This window comes from Melospiza melodia, chromosome 4, assembly GCF_035770615.1.
Source record: "Melospiza melodia melodia isolate bMelMel2 chromosome 4, bMelMel2.pri, whole genome shotgun sequence".
Taxonomy (NCBI): Eukaryota; Metazoa; Chordata; class Aves; order Passeriformes; family Passerellidae; genus Melospiza; species Melospiza melodia.
In genome coordinates this window covers 1723367-1740432 of record NC_086197.1, presented here as the reverse complement: position 1 = coordinate 1740432, position 17066 = coordinate 1723367, and the positions used below count along the sequence as shown (strand labels likewise).

General features: G+C 46.0%; 1 protein-coding gene across 1 annotated transcript in view; it reads left to right on the top strand.

The window, feature by feature from the left end:
- The window catches only part of LOC134416994 (collagen alpha-1(VII) chain-like), a 97855-nt gene that overhangs the window by 16832 nt on the left and 63957 nt on the right, over positions 1–17066 (top strand). The window contains exons 13-25 of the mRNA XM_063153644.1: positions 995–1153; positions 3476–3604; positions 4228–4377; positions 5840–5977; positions 6853–6999; positions 7815–7934; positions 10002–10148; positions 10284–10472; positions 11081–11220; positions 12473–12596; positions 13786–13929; positions 15875–16065; positions 16510–16578. Coding sequence (XP_063009714.1) covers positions 995–1153; positions 3476–3604; positions 4228–4377; positions 5840–5977; positions 6853–6999; positions 7815–7934; positions 10002–10148; positions 10284–10472; positions 11081–11220; positions 12473–12596; positions 13786–13929; positions 15875–16065; positions 16510–16578 — 1847 coding nt within the window. The remainder of the gene's footprint in view (positions 1–994; positions 1154–3475; positions 3605–4227; positions 4378–5839; positions 5978–6852; positions 7000–7814; positions 7935–10001; positions 10149–10283; positions 10473–11080; positions 11221–12472; positions 12597–13785; positions 13930–15874; positions 16066–16509; positions 16579–17066) is intronic.

The following is a 17066-nucleotide window of genomic DNA, read 5'->3' as shown; positions in this document are numbered from 1 at the left end:
TAATTAACATGAAAGTTATGTAACGATAGAGTATAAAGCATGATCATTTGGGATGTATGGTCGGAGTCAGATTTGTGTTGAATATGCCCCGATAACCAGAGCTCTTAATAAAAAGCACTGCATATAATCATTCCATGATTATGTGTTTTTGAACGCTAACACTCCATGAGGAAATTCCTCCTGAATTGTCCTGGAGCAGGTGTCCTCCATGAGGAAATAATTGTTCTGGTGCCGGTGTCCTCCATGAGGAAATTCCTGAATTGTTCTGGAGCAGGTGTCCTCCATGAGGAAATAATTGTCCTGGAGCAAGTGTCCTCCATGAGGAAATTCCTGCTGAATTGTCCTGGAGCCTGAGTCCTCCATGAGGAAATAATTGTTCTGGTGCCGGTGTCCTCCATGAGGAAATTCCTCCTGAATTGTTCTGGAGCAGGTGTCCTCCATGAGGAAATAATTGTTCTGGTGCCGGTGTCCTCCATGAGGAAATAATTGTTCTGGTGCCGGTGTCCTCCATGAGGAAATTCCTGAATTGTTCTGGAGCAGGTGTCCTCTATGAGGAAATAATTGTCCTGGAGCAGGTGTCCTCCATGAGGAAATTCCTGCTGAATTGTCCTGGAGCCTGAGTCCTCCATGAGGAAATAATTGTCCTGGAACTTGTATCCTCCATGAGGAAATTCCTCCTGAATTGTTCTGGAGCCTGAGTCCTCCATGAGGAAATAATTGTCCTGGAACTTGTATCCTCCATGAGGAAATTCCTCCTGAATTGTTCTGGAGCAGGTGTCCTCCATGAGGAAATTCCTCCTGAATTGTCCTGGAGCAGATGTCCTCCATGAGGAAATTCCTGCTGAATTATCCTGGAGCGTGTGTCCTCCATGAGGAAATTCCTGCTGAATTGTCCTTCAGCAAGTGTCCCCCCAGCAGTGGGAACGCGGTGGATTTCCCAGGATGCCACAGAGCTGCTCTCCAGCCTCGTTCTCCTCTCTTTTCTCTTCCCAAGAGTTCTTTGGCAAGGACCGTCCCCGGCACCTGTCCCTGGGCCGGTCAGTGACGTCCCAGCAGCTCCGTGGCCTGGCCCCCGACACCGAGTACGTCATCTCCCTGTCCGTGCTCTTCGGCCCCGGGGAGGGCCCCGGCGTCACCACCTCGGCCAGGACAGGTGAGTGCAGGGGCAGGATGGAGGAGCTACCACAGGACGTAACCTCTGAGTATCTGGTTCGAGCTCATGTGTCCCTGACTGGGGCTATTCCTGTGCTCCAGGCCTGGGAAGAGATTCAGGTTTGTAAGGTCCCAGATTGGTTGGGGTTGGAAGGGTTGAAAGGTTTGGAATTACTGGATGGGTTGGAAGGGTTGGAAAGTTTGGAACAGCTGGAAAAGTTGGAAGGGTTGCAAATGTTGGACGAGTTGGAAGAGTTGGAAAGTTTAGAAGGGTTGGAGGAGTGGGAAGGGTTGGAAAAGTTGGAAGAGTTGGAAGGTTTGGAAAAGTTGGAAAGGTTGGAAGATTTGGAAAGTTTGTAAAGGTTGGAAGGTTTGGAAAAGTTGGAAAGGTTGGAAGATTTGGAAAGTTTGTAAAGGTTGGAAAATTTGGAAGAGTTGGAAGTGTTTGGAAGGGTTGGAAGGTTTGGAAGGATAAAAAGATTTGGAATGTTTGGAAGGGTTGGAAAGTTTAAAAGGATTGGAAGAGTGGGAAGGTTTGGAAGGGTTGGAAAGTTTGGAATGGCTGAAAGGGCTGGAAAAGTTGGAAGGTTTGCAAGGGTTGGAAGGGTTGGAAAGGTTTGGAAGGGTTGGAAGAGTTGGAAGGGCTGGAAGCTTTGGAAAAGTTGGAAAGTTTGGAAGGGTTGGAAGCCCATCTTGTTCCAACACTTTCCACTATCCCAGCTCACTCCAAGCCCCATCCAACCTGGCCTTGGACACTTCCAGGGATGGAGAAGCCATAGCTTCTCTGGGACACCTGTGCCAGGGCCTCCCCACCCTCACAGGCAGGAATTCCTTCCCAAAATCCCACCTCCCCCGGCTCTTGTTCAGTTCAAAGCCACTTTCCAGTGGTGAAGTGCCCAATCTGCACTCACTGAGCTTCCAAAGATCCCAAAATTCACACCAATATTGAGTCCTCAAAATTATTAAAATCCATCTGCAAAAAATCTGTAAAACAGGAAATCTGGGTAAAATCTGCTGCAGGAAACCACAGGAAGATGAAGAGGGTGGAACATCCTAGAGCAGTCATTTTTGCTTGGTGATAAGGGCTGTCTCCCTCCTTAAAGAATTCTGTAATTCCAAAAGAATCCTTCTGGGAGATCAGATTCCCTGGACAAGAGGCAGCAGGTGCAAATCCTTTGTTGGTGGACAAACGTTGTCCCTGTCTCTCAAAGTTCTGCTGCCCTGGGAGCCCAGGAGAGGCAGCACCGCTGATCCAAAAGCAGAGGGGGAATTCTTGGAAAAGGTTCCAAAGTGGCAGCGGGTGACTGGAGACCCTGGAACACCACATGGAGAAAATGGTCTGACCCTTGTGGGGAAGAGAAAGGGAATATTCCAGAGCAAGGAGAGCTCGGGGTGGGTGTTTCACCTGGGGAACTGGGATATGGATCTCCTGATTCCATGAATCCCTGAACTGCCTGGCCTGGCCTTGCTCCCACTGGATCTGGACAGAATGTGTTCCTTGATGACCTCAAGGAGTGGTGTCTCTGCAGGTGAGGATGAGGAAACACCAAGGATAATCAAAGATGCCATTATTAACCCTTCAATATAATTTTGACTCATTAATGATGAGCCTTTGGGCAGCAATCAGGACACTCCTGATGTTGTCCTCATCACCCTGGCCTGTCCTGGTTTTGCTTCCACTGGATCTGGGCAGAACGTGCTCCTTCAGGACCTCAAGGAGTGGTGTCTCTGCAGGTGAGGATGAGGAGACACCAAGGATAAACAAAGAGGCCATTTTTAACTCTTTGATATAATTTTTACTCATTAATGATGAGCCTTTGGGCAGGAATCAGGACACTCCTGATGTCATCTCCATCACCCTGGCCTGTCCTGGCCTTGCTCCCACTGGATCTAGGGCAGAACATGCTCCTAGATGACCTCAAGGAGTAAAAAGTGCTGTTTCTCCAGGTGAGGATGAGGAGACACCAAGGACAAACAAAGACACAGTTTTTAACCTTTCAGTACAATTTTGACTCATTAATGTGTCAATGATGAGCCTTTGGGCAGCAATCAGGACACTCCTGATGTTGTCCTCATCACCCTGGCCTGTCCTGGCCTTGCCCCCACTGGATCTAAGGTAGAACATGCTCCTTGATGACCTCAAGGAGTACAAAGTGGTGCCTCTGCAGGTGAGGATGAGGAGACACCAAGGACAAACAAAGACACCATTTTTAACTCTTCGATATCATTTTGACTCTTTAACCCTTCGATATAATTTTGACTCATTAATGATGAGCCTTTGGGCAGCAATCAGGACACTCCTGATGTTGTCCCCATCCTGCAGCTCCCCTGGGATCAGTCTCCAACTTCAAGGTGACATCCCACACCAGCACCAGCCTGTCCTTGGCCTGGAGTGCCACGGCCGCTGCCACCAAATTCAAACTCAGCTGGAGCCCCGTGGGAGCAGGAAAAGGTGAGCAGGGAAAGCACATTCCAGGAACTGGGATGGTGTTCACAGGGGTCCAAGGGTGAGGGAAGAGATGAAGATCTGACTCCATGTTTCAGAAGGCTCATTTATTATTTTATGATATATATTACATTATAACTATACTAAAATATTAAAAGAAAGGATTTCATCAGAAGGCTGGCTAAGAATAGAAAAAGAAAGAATGATAACAAAGACTTCTGTCTTGGACAGAGAGTCCAAGCCAGCTGGGCTGTGATTGGCCATTAATTAAAAACAACCACATGAGACCAATCCTAGATGCACCTGTTGCATTCCACAGCAGCAGATAATCATTGTTCACATTTTGTTCCTGAGGCCTCTCAGCTTCTCAGGAGGAAAAATCCTAAGGAAAGGATTTTTCAGAAAATGTGTCTGTGACACAGCTGCACCTTCCCGAATTCCTGACCCAGTCCTGGGGGGTGGGAAAGAGATCCCACAGCTGGGAAGCCTGGTCTTGTGGCGGGTCCTTCCTCCTCTTTGTTTTCATGGTTTTATTTATGGAGATAATCCCCAGAGCTCGGGGCAATGCAGCAATTTCCTCTGGAGGAGGGAAGTGAGCTCCAGGCTCTGAAATATCCCTGTTTTTCCAGGAAAACAGGTTGCCAGGACTCGGTACCTGGGCAGCAGAGTGCTGGCCCATCAGATTGAGCAGCTGGTGCCCAACACCCTGTACAGGGTCGGTGTCCGGGCTGTGTTCAGCAGGACCGAGGGGCCTGAGGTGACCCTGACTCACCTCACAGGTGAGTCCTGCTGGGAAAATGTGGAATTCTTCTTCACTCGGGGTCACCAAATGTGGTGGTGTTCACAGGGGTCCCAGGACGAGAGAAGAGATGAGAATCTTGACTCCATGTTTCAGAAGGCTGATTTATTATTTTATTATATATATTATATTAAAAGAAAATTATACATTAAAACTACACTAAAGAATTAGAGAAAGGATTTCATCAGAAGGCTTGCAAGGAATAGAAAGGAATGATAATAAAATATTGTGACTGACCAGAGAGTCCGAGACTGTGATTGGCCATTAATTACAAACAACCACATGAGACCAATCCCAGATGCACCTGTTGCATTCCACAGCAGCAGATAATCATTGTTCACATTTTGTTCCTGAGGCCTCTCAGCTTCTCAGGACAAAAAGGTCCTAGTTAAAGGACTTTTTCATAAAATATCATGGCGACAGAAAATCTCTCCTTCAGTTTGGGAGGCAAAGCTTGGATTGGTCTTGGGCACGGGATTGGCCCAGTTGCTCAAAGCCTGGTGATAAAAACACCACAGATTTGGGTTCAATACTTGTGTTCATCCCTTTAAGAGCTGGACTCCATGGTCCTGGTGGATCCAGCTCAGGATATCCTGTGGGTGGTGGAGGCACGAGCAGCCCTCACTGCTGGTGGCAATAATCCGTGGCTGTTCCCATGGGAGGGAGTGGACATTGGGCAATCCTGGATTTATCAATGCAATTCCTAGAGTTTTTTATCCAAAACCACCTCAGGAATGCAGGAGTCTCTGCAGGGTCTCTCACCAGCCTGCACTCTTGGGGTTTTGGGAATTCCTTGGGTTGTTGTCACTACAGTCCACAAAACAACACAAGAATGCACTGCTGCTCTCAAGGTGAAAAAAGGGGAGTTTATTTTCTGACTCCAACATTTATAGATTTCCAAAAGTGACAGTGGGCTGGAGGGTGACAGTGCCACCTCTCCAATGACACTGGAAAAACCAACAGTCCATCAAATTTCTCCTCCTCCAAAAAGAATGCAAAACAATGACTTATTTACAGAAAGTTCGTTACAAGAATGTAAGCATCAGAAGGCTTAGAAAATCTTTAAAAATCAGGGCTACAGGTTGTGGCTCTTCCTCTTCCAACATGGAATTCTGGCTCCTTTCCATGTCTTATTTGCCTGATTCCTTCTCAGTGAGTTTTTTGTGGAATTTGGAGATGTGTCTGGAGGATCCATCCTCTCTTGGAGTTCTTTTCATGTCCCTCTGTGCGTTACCAGTTTGGTGTGGGTGGTGAGAGACGTCAGGCTGAAATTCCTCACCTTGGATTCCATGGATCCATTAGGAATCTCAGCCTGGAATCCTGGATAATGTGTGGAAAGTAGATATCAAATCCATGCCCAAATTCTCCTCCTCCACCACAGCTTGGAGCCACGGTGCTGCTCTGGGACCGAGCTGAAATCTTATCCTGGTTCATTTTTCCAGCTCCTTCTGGAGATTCCAGCCCCATCCCGGCCATCCAGGACCTGAGGGTTACCGACGCTGGTGTCAACACTTTGAAGCTGGCTTGGAAAAGGCTTCCTGGCATCAGTCACTACAAGATATCCTGGGAGCCACCCAATGGTGAGAATCCCAATCCTTGGTCAGGGAGCACGAGGAACCCACAAAAATGGGGAGTTTGGCTCAGGAAATTCCTTTTCCATGGGTGGTTGGGGTAGGTGGGGCTTCTATGTCTACAGGGTTGGACTCCTCTAAACAAGCCCTGAGCTAAGATTTAGGCTCTAACCAAGGGTATAAGTATAGCTGGGATTTGGGAATTCCAAGAATTAGCTCTTTTCCACATTTATGACCTCATCTCACCTCTGCCTGTGCCTCAGTTTCTGATGAAATCCTTGCTTCTATTCTTTTAGTGTCGTTTTAATATAGCATTTTCTTTTAATATAATATATATCATAAAATAATAAATTTTTGCAGGGGTCCCAGCACGAGGGAAGAGATGAGAATCTTGACTCCATGTTTCAGAAGGCTGATTTATTATTTTATGATATATATTATATTAAAAGAAAATGATATATTAAAGCTACACTAAAAGAATAGAAGCAAGGATTTCATCAGAAGGCTGGCAAGGAAAAAGAATGGAATGATAATAAAATCTTGTGACTGACCAGAGAGTCTGAGACAGCTGGACTGTGATCGGCCATTAATTAGAAACAACCAACATGGACCAATCAAAGATGCGCCTGTTGCATTCCACAGCTGCTGATAATTACTTTTTACATTTCGTTTCTGAGGCTTCTCAGCTTCTCAGGAGAAAAAATTCCTAATGAAACGATTCTTCATAAAATATGTCTGTGCCTCAGTTTCCCCGTGGGCAGAATGAGTCCCTAAGTCTCCTCCCTGGCCAGGTCCTGTCAGGTGTGCGTGAAGCTGCTGTAACCATGACTGTTACGCTTCCCTTTCCGTGGACACCACGGCTTTTTTGGGATGTCTCCTCTCAGGTGACTCGGAATCCTCCCAGCTGCTCCCGGCAGAGGCCGTTCCCTTCACGATCCCCAGACTGAGGGACAACACCACCTACACCATCTCCGTGTCCGCAGTGGGAAAGGGGCAGCAGGGAAACCCCACGGTCCTCACGGCCAAAACCTGTGAGTGTGGGATTCAGGGATTGGGATAACAGCATCTCCGTGGGGGAATGAAAGAAAATGAGCAGTTTGGGGAGATGGATACCTTATTGCTGGAATTCCAGGGTGTTTTGGGTTTCATGGATTGGGATAACGGCATCTCCGTAGGGGACTGAAGGAAAAAGAGCAGTTTTGGTTGATGCATGCCTTACTGCTGGAATTCCAGGATTTTTTGGGTTGGAAGGGGCCTTGAAGATCATCCGCTTCCAACACTTTCTGTAGGTTGCTCCAAGCCCTATCCAACCCAGCCTTGTTTCTTCTCAGATCCCACCAAAAACCAGACATTGATCCTTTCTTCTTATTACCAAGAAATATTGGGATTTCCCCGTCTTCCCCTGCCAATAATTCCCATTTTTGTGGCACATTGTCTTGGAATTCCCTCTTTATGCAATACCTTGACCTTTTCCAGCAGGTAAAGGCCAACATCCCTCGTGAGTTGTGCCAAAATGGGCAGGTTTGAGATCAAACTGAGGAGAAAATCGGGGATGTGGAGCCAACACTGGGATTTCAGGGAGCATCTGGGAAAAAAAAACACAGGCAAACTTCATTACCTATCCCAAAAACTCAAGTTTCAGTCAGTTTAGAGTCCAGACTGAATATCTGTCAAAATTTCCCCCAATTCCCACCAAATGAGAACCTGGTCTGATTCAGCTTCTTGGAAAACACCCGAAGTGCTGGAGGAACTCCCCCCTTTCACCAGAATCATGGAATTTGGGAGGCAGAAATGTCCCAAAAGCCATTTCCAGCCCCTAAGCTTTGTCCCTTTGCTTTTCCAGCAGTGGATTTGCCCAAAGTGACGGAATTCACCGTGCAGGAGGCCGCGGATTCCAGCGTTTTGTTGTCCTGGAATTCTGTTCGTGGAGCATCCCTGTATTCACTGACATGGGGATTGTCCTCAGGTAACGTTTGGTGAGGGAAGGAAACCCTGATCCTTCTCCTGAGCTCCTCTGGATCCTGCTCAGCAGGAGAACCCTGGAGGTTTCCATGGATTCCTTCATCTCAGCTCCTCCATTTGGCTGAAAAAGAGGGAAAATGGGAGCTGGAGGAGGCTCCCAAAATGTCCCATTTGGCCTTTGCAAAATCCTCTGGAGAAGCAAAAAAGGAGGGGTGGGAATAGCTCGGGAAAAAGGAATTTTGGCATTATCTGCGTCCCTTCCTGCCCATCAAATCCACCAAAAAAGGTGCATTTTTGTCATCCATGAAACCTCATTTTTATCTGTTTCAAATCTCTGCTCTGGTGTGAGGGGCTTTTAAAAATTCCTTAATCATTCCTCACCATTCCTTTTCCCAACTGATTTGGCTTTTCAGGATTTGCCCTTTTAAAGCACTGATTCCATGATTTTTTCCCCTGGATTGGACTAAAATCCTCTTTGAATTTGGAGTTGTCCCTGTGGCTTCAACCAAAAACTTTTTTCTAGGATCAGTTCACATCCAAAGTCAATAAAGAAACCAAATCCAACAGAATTCCCTGTGCTCCCTGCAGTGCTTTTGGAGCTACCAGGAGCATTAATTTCTTATTTTTATTTTTAATTCCAAGGATATTTCAGGATTGGCAGCTCCATACTTGCAGGTTGTGTCACTCAGGATGAACCGCCCTGTGACAGCAGCATTTTTTTGGGATAAATATTATGGAAAAGTGATTTGGGAACGGAACCTTTGGGGTGATTTTAGTGATCTAAAGCAACTGTTCACCCTCCTGTGCTGTGCTGTTCAAATATTGATCAGGAAGGATGCAGAAATCCCTGATTTCAGAGCAGTCAGGGAATCAGGAATGGATAATCCCATGTCTGACAGTCCCCCTGTGCCCTCCCGCCATCGATCCAGCTGGAATGGGTTCATAAATATTGATTTCCCATCACCAGCCGATGAATCCTCACCCCACTTCTCCACAGGATAAAATTTATACTCCTGAGTGAGTAATTCTATTTTTTTCTGGTTAATTATCCCGACTGCCAACACTGGTGAATAAAAGGAATTGAAAATTTGGCCCTTATTTTTGTCTTGAATAATTTTCCTTCACACAACTTGATTTTTTCCCTAAATAAACATTATTTTATTATGCATTTTCCTTACTCCTTTTGAAGCTCATTTAATGCCCTTTTCCCTGCTGATTCCATCCAGCCTATCCCATAAAAAATTGGATCCCTTTCTATTCCACTTGGGATCATTCCACCTGTGGATCAGACAAAATAAACCAATTATGGCTATTTTGATTCAGGGAGGGAAGCACAAGAGTTTAAATCAATTTTCAAGAGGGATTTTACAATTTTATTTAAAGGAGGAACACCTCCCTTCCAAAAATTTTTGTAGAGAATTGAGAACAGCAAACTGGATTTGATCCTTGGAGATCTTGTCCAACCTTAATTCTATGAGTTGATGACAGTGGAGCAGATTATTTGCCCCGATTTTATTTCTTGCCATACAAATTGAGTTTTTGGGGTGATTTTTTCCTAAGTAAAATGTTATTTCAGGATAAAAAAGGTACAAATTCTGCTTTGAACAGTGTCAAATTCATCATTTATTATTTCTAAAGTAAGGCACTTAGGAAATGTCAATCATTATTATGACATTCTTTTCCTATCATTATTTTAAATCAAAACTATGAATTGTGTGCAACCAAATTTCTCAGTCAAATCTGATTTTATTTTTCATCAAACTTTCCATTCCTTCCCAGAAAATAATCTTATTTCTATCCATAAGAACTGCTGGATAGAAATTGCTCTCTCAGCCTTGAGCACCAAATTCCCTAAATTTTGCATAAATTCCAAATTTTCAATGCACAAAATCAACCTGCTTTCATCTGGTTTAGGTCCTGACCATTGCACTTTATAAATTATTTACTTTTGCCTCCTCTCCAAATCCTGGGAATCATCCCCAAATTCCTGTTTGCCAACAGTGATGCCACCAAAATGGGAATTAATCTCTGCTTTCCTGGCTCCCAGTGATGTTCCTCCTGTTTTCCACAGCTCCTGCTCTTTCCCGGGAATTGTTACCAGCAGCTTCCCGTTCCCATCGAGTGACAGGGCTGAGCTCCAAGGAAATTTATTTGTTTTCCATAAAACCAATGTTTGGAGACTTGGAGGGACCAGAGACAACGCTCCTCGCACAAACAGGTCTGAAGGATGGAGACCTGGATTTTCCAGTGAAAACTGCTCCTGAGGCTGGTTTTGGAGTTTCAGATTATTTCTCTTTTTGCTGGAGAGGCTAAAAAAGGTTTAAAATTCACCTTTTCTGTTTGGGTCCTACAGCAGGAGCTCCCAGGGAGGCACCAACTGCTCCAGCAGTGCCTGCACCATTGGATACGAGGAAATCTCCATCGGGATCTCCCAGCAGTGTGGGGACCTCTCCTCTCCCAGTGCCCACCAGTACAAAATTCCCAGAGCCCCCAGTTTGGACCAGCATGGTGTCAGCACCGCTGACAGCCCTGCCTGGGCCAAGTGAGTGTGGGGATGATGGTGATGATGATGATGATGTAGAAAGAGTCAAAGCTTAGACACCAAGATCTTCTCTGATCCAAAGCTCAGAGACTAAGATCTTCTCTGATCCAAAGCTCAGAGACTAAGATCTTCTCTGATCCAAAGCTCAGAGACTAAGATGTTCTCTGATCCAGAGCCCAGAGACTGAGATCTTCTCTGATCCAAAGCTTGGAGACCAAGATCTTCTCTGATCCAAAGCTCAGAGATCTTCTCTGATCCAAAGCTCAGAGATCTTCTCTGATCCAAAGCTCAGAGATCTTCTCTGATCCAAAGCTCGGAGACCAAGATCTTCTCTGATCCCTGGAGCTAAAACTTAACTTTAAGCTAAAATTAACTAAGGTCTTAATTCCCAGAATAATAAGAGAGGAAAATGTCAGGGAAGGCCCAAACCCCATAAATGCGGTGAAGGCCTCAGCGCAACCCTGAGGGGTGAAGGTGCTGCTGCTCCCCCAAAAATTGGCATCACAAGAGGTTTGGGGTTTGTTTTGGTGCTCTGAACACAGAAAACCCCGGGATTTAGGGTGATTTAGGATCCCTCAGCTCACAGAATTCCTCTCTTCCCTCTGCAGTTTGCGGGAAGCTCAAGGCAGACGTTGGGTTCCTGGTGGATGAATCCTCGAGTATTGGCCAGAGCAACTTCAACAAAGTGAAGGATTTCCTCTTCCGGATCGTCTCCTTTTTCCCCAAAATTGGGCCTGAAGGGACACAGGCAAGATTTCCTTAAGTTTTATTTTTCCTGGAGCAGAGTCTGCTCACCCAGGAGTTGTGGAGCAGACAGGCCAGGGAAAGACCTGTGTGGAACAAAAAAACCCAGGAATTAAAGTCTCCTCAGTGTCAGCTTTCCCATTTGGACAGATTTCCATTTCTTGGTTATTTTTCCAAGACTGAATCATGGGTAAGAAAGCAAATTCCACACCTGAAATGCTGTCTTGGTTAGGCCAGAGATCTGTTGGGTGCATATTCCCCTCTTGGAACCCATTTCTGGCCCAATCCAGGGTGGGGAATTGTTGGAAATCCAGAGTGAGGACAGATGGGAATCCAGAATAGGAATGGTGGCAAATCTAGAGGGAGAATTGTTGTAAATCCACAGTGGTGATGGTTGGGAATCCAGAGGGAGAATGGTTGAGAATCCAGAGCGGAAAATGGTGGGAAATCCAGAGGGAAAATGGTTGGGAAATCCAGAGTGGGGAATGATTGGGAATCCAGAGTGGGGACAGATGGGAATCCTGAGTGAGAATGGTTGGGGATCCAGAGTTTGGAATCATGGGAAATCCAGAGGGAAAATGGTGGGGAATCCAGAGTGGGGAATGATTGGGAAACAAGTGTGGGGATGGTTGAGAATCCAGTGGGGATAGTTGGGAATCCAGAAGGTGGAATTGATGCAAATCCAGAGGGGGAATTGTTGGAAATCCAGAGCAGAGATGGTTGGGAAACCATAGTGGGAATGGTGGGAAATCCAGAGTGAGGACAGATGGGAATCCAGAGTGGGGGTGGTTGGAAATCCAGGTGTAGATCCAAGTGGGAATTGTAGGATGTCCCAGCAACTCCCTCCTCCAACAAACAGAAAACAAAAGCCCCAGGTCGTGATGGGAATCACCTCCAGGACAAATGAAGCCTGAAGGATTTAATGACAGCAAAGCCAATGGGAAGACTCAGTTCCTCATTTATTTGGGGTCATTTATTTCATTTAAGTTAGGAAGGGAGAGTTACAGAGCTCAGTTTAAGCTGAGCAGAAAATGGGAAATTCTTGGACTCTGCTTGGAGGTTTTAGGTGAATGATGAAGTCACCCTGGGTCAACAAATAACTCTGGGAACATAAAAAAATTTGATTTAGGTGAGGATCTGACTCCCTTTTCCCAGAGAATTCAACCTCTTCCCATTCCCGGTGCACCACGCTCTGACTCGAGGCAGTCTGTCCCATTTCCTGTAGATTTGGGGGTTTTAATCCCTGTTTTTGGCAGGTTGCTGTTGCTCAGTACAGCGAGGAGCCCAGGGCAGCTTTTCACTTCAGCCAACACCGCGACCGCAACGGAGCCCTCGGAGCCATCAGGGGGCTGAGCTACTCCGGAGGCAACACCAAAACAGGTCTGGGAAAGGGACCTGGACACCTGGGATGGTCCTTCTGGCCCAGGACAGAACCTGGAAGCCAAGGAAAACATTTCTCTGAGTGGTTTGGAGCCATTTCCTTGGTGGGAACGTTGTGCTTAAAGTTGTTTTAAATTTAAGAACAGATTAAATTTGATTTTCGGAAGTGGTTTTTCCAACCACTTAGTGCTTTATCCATGTCCTGTTTTTTCCCCTGGGTTTTCCTCATTTTATGGTTTTGCCTGCACCTGAGGGAGGTTTTTACACCATAAACATGAGGATGGCTGTAGTGAAGCATTCCTGCATCCCTGAAATCCAGATATTTTGGCTCATTTAAAAAACTCAGAGGGATGACACTTTCCATGTGCTCATTCCCAGCTGGACACTGGGAATACCTGGTTCCCTGGAGGAACACAACCAGGAATGGTAAATTAAAGATGGTTAATTTTTATTTAATCATTTAGCCCAGTTGGTTGGAAGCTGGTGCCAGTAACTCCAAGATTTGATTCCCCCTATGGACCATTCAGGAATTGGACTTGATGATCCTTGTGGATCCTTTCCGGCTTGGAATATTCTGTAGTTTTGTGATTTTTCAATGAAATCTTCACATTTGAGGCACCCAAATCCCTCACCTACCTCACTGGTATTCGACAAGAGCACAAAAAAACCAAGAAAAGCCAAAATATAGGAATTTTCATGGGATTACTTAGGGAGAGAAGGCATGGAATTGGTCAGGCTGGAAATTCCTGACTAACCTTGCCTTTTTTAATTCTTTTTATGGAGTTTGTGTCAATAAGGACACAAATTTTACTCCACGTAGGAATTTTCCATAGTGTTTTGGAGCTTCTTGACCATTTCAATCTGTGGGAGATTTCTTTGTGGAACTTTCTTGGTCTTTCCAAAGACATTTGGAAATGGGAATTCTGTGGATTTTATTCCAGAAGTGTAAGAAAAGTTAATTCAAATTTCTGAAAATTTTGTTCCCCTTTTCCAAAATCATCTGCTGATTTCACCAGAACCATTCCAGCCAAGCTGATTTCCTGCTGTTATCCTGCAAAAGACGTTGTCCCACACCCAGGGCTTCCACTTTTGAGGAATTCCCTTCACCCTCCACCCATGGAAGGAGATCCAGAGTCCAAACTTGTGGAATTAACCCAGACTCCCACCCTGTCTCTCCCTGTCTGCTCAGGCCATGCCATATCCTACGTGCTGAAGGAATTATTCCAGCCCTCCAGAGGGATGAGACCGGGTTTTCCTCACATCCTGGTGCTCGTGACAGATGGACAATCCCAGGACGATGTGGTGTCCCCAGCCAGAGCAGCCCATGCCCTGGGTAGGAGTTCCCAGTTGGGTTTCCCTCAGTTCTCCATGAATTTCCAGAGGGCTGAGGTTGCCCAGCTGGGTTTCCTTTGGTTGTCCATGAATTTCCAGAGGGTTGATGCTACCCCATTTTTTTCCATAGTTCTCCATGAATTTCTAGAGGATTGAGGTTGCCCCATTTTTTCTCTTGGCTCTCCATGAATTTCCAGAGGGTTGAGGTTGCCCTATTTTGTTTCCCTCAGTTCTCCATGAATTTCCAGGGGTTTGAGGTTGCCCTGTTGGGTTTCCCTCAGTTCTCCATGAATTTCCAGAGAACTGAGGTTGCCCCATTGGGTTTCCCTCAGTTCTCCATGAATTTCCAGGGGATTGAGGTTACCCTGTTGTGTTTCTCTTGGTTCTCCATGAACTTCCAGGAGACTGATGTTGCCCTATTTTGTTTCTATGGTTCCCCATGAATTTCCAGAGTGTTGATGTTGCCCTATTCTATTTCCATGGTTCTCCATGATTTTCCAGGGGTTTGAGGTTGCCCAGTTTTCCTTGGTTTTCCATGGATTTCCAGGGGTTTGATGTTACCCTGTTGTATTTCCCTCAGTTCTCCATGAATTTCCAGAGGGTTGATGTTGCCCTATTTTGTTTCCCTCAGCTCTCCGTGATCTTCCAGGGGTTTGAGGTTGCCCCATTGTGTTTCCCTTGGTTCCCCATGAACTTCCAGAGTGTTGATGTTGCCCTATTCTATTTCCATGGTTCTCCATGATTTTCCAGGGGTTTGAGGTTGCCCAGTTGGGTTTTCCTTGGTTTTCCATGGATTTCCAGGGGTTTGAGGTTACCCTGTTGTATTTCCCTCAGTTCTCCATGAATTTCCAGGGGGTTGATGTTACCCCATTTTGTTTCCATGGTTCTCCATGAATTTCCCGGGGCTTGAGGTTGCACAGTTGGGTTTCCCTCAGTTCTCCATGAATTTCCAGAAGATTGAGGTTGCCCATTGTGTTTCCCTTGGTTGTCCATTAATTTCCAGGAGACTGATGTTGCCCTCTTCTATTTCCATGGTTTTCCATTAATTTCCAGGGGGTTGAGGTTACCCTGTTGTGTTTCCCTGAGTTCTCCATGAATTTCCAGGGGGTTGAGGTTGCCCAGTTAGGTTTCCCTTGTTTCTCCATGAATTTCCAGAGGGTTGATGTTGCCCTATTTTGTTTCCCTCAGCTCTCCGTGATCTTCCAGGGGTTTGAGGTTGCCCCATTGTGTTTCCCTTGGTTCCCCATGAACTTCCAGAGTGTCGATGTTACCCTATTCTATTTCCATGGTTCTCGATGATTTTCCAGGGGTTTGATGTTATCCTGTTGTATTTCCCTCCGTTCTCCATGAATTTCCAGGGGGTTGATGTTGCCCCATTTTGTTTCCATGGTTCTCCATGAATTTCCAGAGGCTTGAGGTTGCACAGTTGGGTTTCCCTCAGTTCTCCATGAATTTCCGGAAGATTGAGGTTGCCCCATTTTGTTCCATGGTTCTCCATGAATTTCCAGAAGATTGATGTTGTCCTGTTTTGTTTCCATGGTTCTTCATGAATTTCCAGGGGTTTGAGGTTACCCTGTTGTGTTTGCCTCAGTTCTCCGTGAACTTCCAGGGGTTTGAGGTTGCCCCATTGTGTTTCCATGATTCTCCATGAATTTCCAGGGCTTTGAGGTCGCCCAGTTTTGTTTCCCCAGGTTCTCCATGGATTTCCAGGGGGGTTGAGGGAGGTGCACTTTGCAAGAAGTCACTTTGAGGGCACTGTTGGTTCCTTCCCTCCTTCATCCTTTCTCTTTTCTCTCCCCACCTTGTCTTGGTTTGCTGTAACTCACACCCAGCTCCAGGTGACTTCTCTGTGGGTTCTACCTGATCCCTCCAGAGGTTTTTACCAGGAAGGAATTTGGAAACTCTGATCCCAAGGATTGGTAGTGGTGGGATCCATGTCATTCCAGGGCTCCGTGTCATTGCTGTGGGGGTGTCGGGAGCTGACCCCATGGAGCTCCACAAGATCTTGCTGCAGCAGAACCCCCAGAACATTTTCTATGTCAGCACCTTCGATGACTTCCCCCAAATCCTCCAAGAACTCATAGAAGCCATTTGTTCTGATCCTCAGCTTCCAGGAACCCAAATCCCACTGGGAAAGGTGAGTTCCTACTCCAGGGAGCAAATCCAGCTTGGAGTGGGTCAGGCACAAGGAAAATCTTCTTCCCTGAGTGAAGTTTTAGAGCAGAATCAGAGTGGATTTAGGACACTGTGTCCCATCCTGACCTCACTGCCCAGCCCTAAAGAAACCTTTGAAATCCAGGGAGTGGAATTGGAGAAGTCAGGGTAGACCTGGGAATGTTTGGTGGATAAAGCCACTGCAGAATACTTTGAAATATTAAAAATTCACATTATAAATCCATAGTAACAGACTTTAAATATCTGAGGGATTCTCCAGGATGGTCACAACTTTGCTTTTCCCTTTTTTTTTTGCCTAAGCCAAGAAACGTTTCAGTCTGTGTTTCATGGTCACTCCGGTTTATTTGCCATCTTTTGCTGGATATTAATTCCCTGATAATTTTTTGTTTTCTCTTTTCCATTGAAGATCTCCAGGGGCTCAGCAGCTCACAGGGGTTATGACCCCCACACTGCGAAGGGAGAGAAAGGGGAGCGGGTGAGTCACGGAATTTTCTCAGTTGGAAGGGACCCACTTGGGTCATGGAGTCCAGCTCTTAAGGGAATGGCCCAACAGCATGATCCACTTGGATAAATAATATTAATTATTAATAATATAAATTGAATTTAATTAATTAATATAAATTATTATAATGGAGTCATGGGTTGGAAGGGACTTGAAAGATCATCCAGTTCCAACCTCAACACCTTCCACCATCCCAGATAGCTCTGTCCAGCCTGGCCTTGGACACTTCCAGGGGTGGGACAGCCACAGCTTCTCTGTGAATTCCATTCCAGGGCCTCCCCACCCTCCCAGCCAGGAATTCCTCCCCAGTATTCCATCCATCTCTGCCTCTGGCAGTAAATCCAACCAAATTATGACCAAGGAAGAGCTGTAGCAAAGAATCACCCTCAGATCTTTCCTGTTGGTGTTTTGCTCCTCCTGCTCCACGTTGGCTTTGAAAATCCAGGAAAAGGGACCTGCTC